The sequence below is a fragment of the Argiope bruennichi genome, chromosome 10 (assembly GCF_947563725.1).
Source record: "Argiope bruennichi chromosome 10, qqArgBrue1.1, whole genome shotgun sequence".
Taxonomy (NCBI): Eukaryota; Metazoa; Arthropoda; class Arachnida; order Araneae; family Araneidae; genus Argiope; species Argiope bruennichi.
In genome coordinates this window covers 72,014,589-72,023,475 of record NC_079160.1, presented here as the reverse complement: position 1 = coordinate 72,023,475, position 8,887 = coordinate 72,014,589, and the positions used below count along the sequence as shown (strand labels likewise).

The 8,887-nt window shown below is 26.9% G+C and overlaps 1 protein-coding gene across 1 annotated transcript; it reads right to left on the bottom strand.

Annotated features, from left to right (window-relative positions):
* Positions 1-460: 460 nt before the first annotated feature.
* Positions 461-8,654, bottom strand: LOC129987427 (uncharacterized). The gene is made up of 5 exons (XM_056095405.1): positions 8,404-8,654; positions 6,542-6,739; positions 6,310-6,443; positions 4,152-4,418; positions 461-3,359 (listed from the first exon to the last, which is right to left on the bottom strand). Exons 1-5 carry the CDS (start codon positions 8,518-8,520, stop codon positions 1,193-1,195), a joined length of 2,883 nt encoding a protein of 960 aa, XP_055951380.1. The 5' UTR covers positions 8,521-8,654; the 3' UTR covers positions 461-1,192.
* Positions 8,655-8,887: the final 233 nt, after the last annotated feature.

Sequence of the window (8,887 nt, the reverse complement as noted above, 5' to 3'; positions counted from 1 at the left end):
CAGTAAATAAATTAGTGTGTTTTGCAATTTTCATCTAATACTGTGACTTTTTTCTGCAGATTTTTCAAATCTATTATTTTATAAAATGTATTGAATAGCATTTATAGAATAAATCAATCTTTCAGAATGCAATTTTCTAAAATTCCAGCAGTTTTGAAATCAATTTTAATATCTTATAGTTCACATACTACATTTTTCATTTCGAAAACAAGTTAAAAGGAAAATATGGATGAAAGGAGAAGGAAAAATTTAATTTCAGTCAACAATGTTTTTTTTTAAAAATTGAATTCATATTTAAAAAAAAAAAAACTTTTATAAAATACCAGTTGATCAAAACTTTACTAAAAAAAACTCTCTTCTCAAATACTTTACAACAAATAAATTAAGAATTAAAATCTAGAGTAAGATCAAGGGAAAAAAATTATGACAGTGAAATATCAAGCAAAGTCTTTTTTCCATATTCATTAACATTTTAAAGATAAAGTACTTAAAAAAAGTGTCACACTTTACAAAATTTCACTAAAATTTGTTAAATAATTTTTACGAAGGAATTTCCTTATATTTATAATTAATTACTTTTCTAAATTATTTTCCAGTTCTAGGGTTAAAAAATTTCCTCCAGCCATAAAAAGATTGGATGTGATGAAAGTTTCAGAAAGTCAGATTTGCATTACCTTTTACAAGAAGTTTTCAATAATTGATAGGAACAGAAGATGTATTATCTTTTCTTAAGATTATTATAATGTCTTTTTATAACTTCAATAAGTAAACAATACTGCACATTATATACATAATGGAATAGTTAGTACAGATTTCCCATTATATAGAAATGTTCCCAAAAGTAATTATAATTTAATTTCAATAATATAATCTGTTAATATATGTTTAAAACAAATTATGCAAACATTTAAAATCAAATAATATACCAAATAATACATGAAAATTTGTTATCAGCACAGCAAAATAAATTATTACATGCATAAGCAGTCTTGAACTGTGTTAAATTCATGCTGCTCAAGGACTGAAAGGCAAAGTTGTTTTAAATTAAACTAAATAAAGCAAAGGATTAAAATAAAGTACGATATAGCAAGATATTGATGTTGCAAGGTAAATAAATATTATAATATAGTAAATATATTAGTGAAAAAGAAAGAAATGCTGCCTCATGACACAAATATTTTTAACTCCAAAGCTACCTCTTGAACATTTTAGAACATTTAAGAGGAGAACGTCTTCTCCTGAGATCCCCTGAAGTTCCTGTAGATTGCAAACCAATGAGTTTATTATCCACAATCTTTCTTTTAAAAAGAGGTGTAGCTGATTTTGAAAATTTACCAAATGAATAAAGAGCATATTCTAGAGATGAGTCTGCAGATAAATTGTCTAAGTTCTTTAAAAAAGTTCCAAGAGCTGGTTTGAAGATTTGAGGTGCTATTGAAGTTCTTTCTTTTAATTTAGCACAAATTTGATTCAGTAAATCTAGGACTGACTGGACATCAGGATTGGGGTCACTTAGAGTTTGGCACGATGGTGGAGATGGAGGAGGCTGTGATGTCTGTTGATTAATAGAATTAGGTACAATTGATGGGGGATTTAGGTCAGGCAGATGCTGATTTAGCTGTGAATTTATTTGATGATTTAATGATAATGATGAATGATCATTGTGTTCTAGCTGAGTAAGAAGACTATGCTGAGAAAGCACCACATCTTGAGCACCTAAAGAGGCATTTGGATGCTGCTCCAAAACATGACTTGGCTGGATAAGAGAGTTTGTCTGCAAAGCTAAAGAGGAATTTGCTTGAGTTAATACACTTGAATGGTTAATGCCACCATTGCCATTCAAAGTTTCACAGGCATCATTATCATCTAGGAAAAAATTATTATCACCACATGAATCTAGTTCATGAATAATTATTTCAGCTTGGCATGGATCATGCATTGCAGATTGAACAGCTTTGGTAATAGTGTCTGGAGATGGCTCATTTTCAATCTCATGACCAGTGGCCAAATGAAGCAGAAGATTTTTCTCAGCTAAAGTATTTGGTGGAATGCAATCATATACAGGGATAGCAAAGTTTCTATAAACTAATAATTGATGTTTACAAGGGGCACCAGATTTGCCAGTTCTACATTCACACATTCCTAAAGCTATATCTATTTGATAAGTTGTATCTTTCGTATCATTATGAACCTCATACTCATTTTCAGAATTCTGTGTGATAGTATATGCTTCTCGAGGTAATTCAATAAACAAAAATCTTGAAAGTCTAACTGAATCAAATCGACTATTTGCAAGGTCAATGAGTTTTCTTTCATAGTAAGTATCCAATCTTGACAAAAAGTCAACAATTTGTAATGGGTTGTAATTCCGTGTCCGACTAAGAATTGGATCTTTCAGTACAATCATGGCTGACTCCCAGAAAAAAGAAGAAAGAGCTGCTTGTGGCAATAAGTGTCTTCGGTATGCAAGAGACCAATCATGCTTATGATTATAAATATGTTTCAAATAATCTATAAATAATGCATATGATTTTACAAGGTTATCACTAATCACAAAAGCAAAGTTCATCTCCAGTTCATCAACTGTCTGCGAGAACAGTAGCATTCTGATTTTTGAAAACAGCAATGACCTATGATCTTTTTTGATGGCATTTTTTCTATCCCATATGAAAGTCCAAGATGCTTGAAGTATGTGTGACAAACAAATAAGTAGATGAGATTTAGGAAATACAGATTTTAGACTCTGCCTTTCTGCTTCATTGTCATTGGTAAAGAATACATCAGGTCCTTCAGTTTTGTTATAAAAACAACCCACAGGGAGGATCTTTTTCCAAAGCTCTAAGGCAGCTTTTATACTAGAAGCTGATTCTGATGTGGTAACTAGACAACCTAGAGGTATAGCTCCAATGCAACTATAAGTGACTAACATAAGGACTCGACAGCAGTTAGGCTCATCCATTTCGCCATAAGAATCGACAAAAACCATATCACCACTATGTTTGACAAGCTTATGTACTCGGTGCATCAAAGGTGTGCAAAGTGCCATAACAGTTTGGTTGTCAATTATTTGCATTCCAGCAAATCCACCACTTTCACAAAACTTGCAGAGTACATCTTCAAGCTGAGTGGACATTTCTTTGAAACTTACAGCAATGCTGTCCAGCTTTCGTTTTTTCTTACTTCGCTTGTCATTAGCTGCAGAATCTTGACTTTCTTGCATTGGGTCATTAGGATTTAAATTAAGCAATGAAGAATTTTCACAACTAGACAATGGAACAGGAGGCTTCTTGTCTGGACTCAATGATGGGCAAGTGTCATCATTGAGTCCATTGTGTTTTCTAACAATTTTGTAAAACAACCTAAAAAATAGATTAAAAATACATAAATGCGTGGATAAAATCATTGTGTGCTCAAACAAAATTTATCATGAAGAAATTTAAGCTAAATATATCAGATCAATTAATTATCATAAATTTCTAATAGTTGTGAAAAGTTCACTGTAAATTTATGGACAGAATTTGCAAATTTTTTTTAACAATTCACAGGGATATCATTAAAGAGATAAAATACAATTACAACCCTTAATGAATTAACTTTTATATGCCATTATCATTGACTGCTGTATATTGACCGATATGATGCATATATGCAACAGAAGAAATGATTAATGCCATCAGAAATGTACACAATTATTAAAAATATTTTGCGTATGTAAAATACTGCATTAATAAAATAATATTTTTTAAAGAAATTTTCTACAATACCTATTAATGAAAAACAATCAGCAGAGCAGCTTTAAAACTTGCTGATATAAAATATATATATATTATTATTATTTAAAGTGAAGCAGATATTCAAAATGAATAATTTGGTTTTTCTTCTAGAAATGTATCAGTGAAAAACCAGATAAAAATATAGCAAATATAATATAATTTTCAAAGCTCAGAAGAACAGTTTGGATATAATGTGGGAATTATAGATTATTTAATTTTAAAACAATTATCTCTCCAACAAAAATCTAATTACTTTTCATAATATCTCAACAGTTGCAAAAAGTTGTTTGATTGAATAAAAAAATAAATTAAAAAAAACCATTTTAATAATTTAAACTACATGACTTTTTATTTACATATTATGAAACAGCAAACTACCTGTAACAGAATTGATGATCAGGAAGTAAGGCTCGATCATGGCAAATATTTTCAAAATTCTCTCCATGTTCTAGAAGCAAATCATATTTATGCATATCAAGAGCAGTAGCTGGATTATGCCCTAATTTAAATAAAGTAAGAATCTTTTCTTTCACATCTGGGAGGACACTGCGATGCTTCAAAATTTCTGGTGTTAAGATGGCATGATTATGTCCAAAATCCATTTGGATGACAGTAGGATAGTCAGGTAAATGAGGATCTTTAGATCTACAAAATATTTAAGTCAAATTTTAATGTCAATATTTAAATGTCAAAACAAGAAAAATTTTTTACTAATCATTACAGTAAAAAAAAAAAAAATTAAGAAACTTAGCATATGTTTGTTAAAACTAACAATATCAAAAATAAAAAAAAAAATTATATGATCCATTTGTGAAATAATCTCTATTGCTAATTAAAAAGTGTGTATAAGTGTTAGTGCTCTACAGATGAGGCAATTTGACCTACAGTTACAAAATTTAAAATGTACATATCTTAGAAAGAGGAATCAATTTTTCAATCACTTGAATTTAGAATAATTTTTTTGAAACTTTAATTAAAAATTAAGCAAAATTTTGGTATTTCCCCGAAGATAACTTCCAAAAATATTACTGCACAAAAATGAGTTTTACATCATTTAAAAATACAAAAAATTCTTCTTTCAATGATATCAATTTAATAATAGTATAAATTTTCCCTGAATTTAAACAGTTTTCTTAATTTTCAACAATAGAATACATTATTATCCTTAAATTTAAACTATTTCTATTGTTTAATCATTTTATTGCAAATTTTTTTTCCGTAAATGAGAGATAGAAAAGGATTTTTTTTAATATAGTGTAATTTATATGATGAATAAAAAAGCAAAGTTACAAGAAATTTAGAAGATAGATGAACCAGATGTTTATATTTTACTAGTACCATGACGCATTGGAACTGGTCTCTATTAGAAAAGTTTATGTATACAATGAACATCTATAAATCAATTAAAATAACAGGGTTTAGTATTTGGCAATTTGATGGAATCAAAGATATGAAATTATATTTAAATGGTATAATTAAATTAAATATAACCAATATTCCAAGTAAACCAGCTGGTAGCCAAAGGTGACTAATACATACAAAAACTAACTGAATATAATGAACAAATTACTTTTACAAAATACTCCCTCACAAAAAATCAGTTGGTAATAAAAATAATTTTAGTACAATTGGAATAGATGTCATTAAGAACATAAAAATATATAAATCTTTATTTTGAATATCTATAAAAATATGCTTTTTAATAGTATCCTTTTAGCATTAAAGAATGTATAATTTAGCACCATTGTTTTTAAGATGTGACATTAATGTTAAAATAGCTGTTTGATTTGTTATTTTTATTCATATAAGTTATGATTATGAAATGCTTGTTCGAACACAATAATAGAACACACAAAAATGTGGTATAAAAATATACAGAACTAATTATTTTATTACTACACATTTTTATTATTATTACTGCTTAAAAAGCCATAGATAAATATTTTTAAATATTTTCATTACATGTTTTAAGAATTTCAAGAAGCATAGAACTGATTCCAAATCAACACATATCAAAATTTAAAAAAAAAAAGCTAACAACTCAAGAGAACCAGTACTATTCCATTTTTCTGGTTCTCGTATGAAAAAACATGGTATTTAAGAAAAAAAGTTTTTGATTGGTTTAATTATAGAAATAGATTAAATTAGATATTGATTAAATTTCCTTAACTATTAAATTGTTATTTAAAAACAATAGAAAAAAACTTAAAAACAATAAAAAAAAACTATCATAATCTATAGTTTAGAAAATTAATTATGACATGAATACAAGAAATAATAATCAAATTAGGGCATAATTAAGATAAAAAATGGTAAAAAAAAAAAAAAAAATTGAAATAGTGGCCAATTCTGATATCTAAAAAAGTAATAATTTAGAAGCCATAAATTATGAAATAATCATATGAGACCATTGAAAGATTATCAAAAAAAAATGTTTTCATTGTTACTGCTGTTATAACATTTAGTAGTATATCAGAAGAAAAAAAAGAGAATAAATGTTTTTTAAATAAGAAATACAATAGATGAAGTTACAAACCTGCTTTTTCTTTCAGTTACAACTCTTTTTATTGTGATTCCCATTTTGGCAGGACAGTCGGTATTCTTACATGATTCTTTTTCTCTAACTTTATCACTACGAGGTCGGGTATTATGTTGACATCGCAAATCTACCTGTTAAATAGTTCAAATTTTAATTAAATAACAAACAATATTGAATAAAAAAGTTCATTAATTAATTTTCATATATTTTAAAATCAATATATTCATACTTTGAAAACATTTTTTGTTCCACTATGAGGGTATGTCCTCTCAACTCTCATCGTACACTTTGAATACATTTGAAAATCTTCCAACCATTTGTGAGCATAATTCTGATTTTTGCCACTAGTTCTAAGCCTTGTTTTAAAATGGGAACTGTCTCCACTAAAATTGCAGACCAAGTATTCATATTCCTCTGGTAAGTAAGACTGAAAAATAAAATTTAGCATTCAATAGATTAGATTTCATAAATATTAATAGACACAGGATTAATACATTCTAACAGAAGTATATCACATAAAATTAATTCACATTTATCATTAGTAAAGTAAAATTATAACTTCTTGATGCACTAGATTACTTAACCTATGATGTAACCTTAAATGAAAATTTTGTTGATCATTCTAATAAAATTTTCTTTCAAACAAACAAATATAATTTTCTCTCTCTGTCTTCTTATTATTTTTTTATTTGGCAACTTCAAACAATACATCCAAAATGAAAAGTTAAGAGAAGAAATTAAGTGATTTTTAAGTACAATATAAGATATTATTTTCTATGCTGCATACAAGATAATAGCAATTACAGTTAACTCTAGATTGTCAGTGAAATTTAGCAAAATAAAGCAACAAATGTGAATAAATAAATTTCGTAGATAGAAATGAAACACAGAGGTACCAAATTGCATTCGAACAATTTTTATTCATTTTAGAATGCCTACATATATAGATGCCAAACTTCCCTCTGGAAATCAAATCATATTTCTCTACTATTAAATTGTCAAAAGGTCAAGTTTTCAATTTATGCAAATGCAATATTTGAATTAAAATTACTTTTAAATAATTAATTTTTAATAAAATTTGTTTATACATATAAAATGAAGCATTCCATGATTTACAATGTATAAACTTGGATCATATGAGTAAGAATATCTGAAATTATCAAGCTAGTCAAAGTTTAATAGAATATTTAATGATAATATATATTTGGTATAAAAAGAAGTATATTTGTTTATTAAGTGCAGAAACTGCAAAAGCTTCAAGGCTAGTTGTATTGGCTTAGTTAATTATATATTCATATTAGCTACAATGAATGGATATACAAATTGCATTCATTAAATTAAGGGATTCTGTTTTACCATAAATTGAATTTCCGCAATACTATATTAAACAACGTTACGATCAGCTCAAAATTGTCAAATCTGACTAATTAATTCACTGATAATGGGTTCAAACACAGAAAATATGATTTTTATCTAATAATTGGATTACAGTGTCATCATAAAACCTAATTTTCTAATATTTATTCCTTTTATTATTCAGGATCTTAAATTACATTTTCATTAACATTTTCCCAATTTAATGACAATACTTCCATATCAATAATTACATTGAGAGAAAAGGACATTGAATTAAGTAAAAATGAAATGTTAAATGATTACTTTACATCAAAAATATATCATATGCTACTAATCTTTTAAATTTAGAAATTTCATACAGTATAACAATTTTAAAGATGATTACAAAATTGTTCTAAATCAATATAATTTCATATTAAATTCAAAGAATTTAAAATAGATGCAGCTATCTTAACAAAATATATCTTAAGCAAAATTAAAATTCAACAAAATTCTTATAATGATGATTTGATATCGTTTTTATTCTTATATTCATATTAATCAGGAAATTACTTCTAAACTTTTGTACGGATTAGAAAAAAATATATATTTAACATTATAGTTAACAATTATTATGTTAAATATATGGAATACGGCAAAATTTAAAATATAAGAATTGCTTCCCAAAATGTATTTCACATTATTTATCAAACATGTTTATAAAAAGTGATCTACAGTAAAATGTTAGAAAATTACCCTCAGAATATTAAAGTTGTCGATCTCTGGATTACAAAATTTGCAAGAGTTTATTTTGGACATAATTATTTCATTATTCATAAGTTTTTCCGAAACATTATATTCGGCTGAAATCATAAATTATAAGTTTTGGTGTACAAAAGTTTCCCTGTTATGTCAGAGAGACCTGGTTTCTTAATTTTATTAACTTCATTTTCCTATAAGGAGGCATTTTTATGATGAAAATTAACATAAGACGCTCTTACAGTATCACCAACATATAACTTTCTGTAAACAAGTAAAGAAATAACGCTATAGACAGTATTGTGCTTCTCATACAAAATTGACCAATAGCCCCGCCTTTTTGGAAAGGAATCTTTTCATTGGCTTCCCTTCAAACCTAAAACCACACAGAAATATAAGAAAACAAGAAAAAAAAAGCATAGGAAAAATATTTCGGAAAGTTGATAAAATTTCGTAATAATTTTATAACAGGATATTAAAA

Bases quoted from the DNA above. Each gene is read 5' to 3' on its own strand.
- LOC129987427 (XM_056095405.1), bottom strand. From the start codon at position 8,520: ATGATTTCAGCCGAATATAATGTTTCGGAAAAACTTATGAATAATGAA. The intron at 6,444-6,541 runs GTATGAATATAT...ACTATTTAACAG, and splicing joins GAACAAAAAATGTTTTCAAA to GTAGATTTGCGATGTCAACA. The intron at 4,419-6,309 runs GTTTGTAACTTC...AATATTTTGTAG, and splicing joins GTAACTGAAAGAAAAAGCAG to ATCTAAAGATCCTCATTTAC.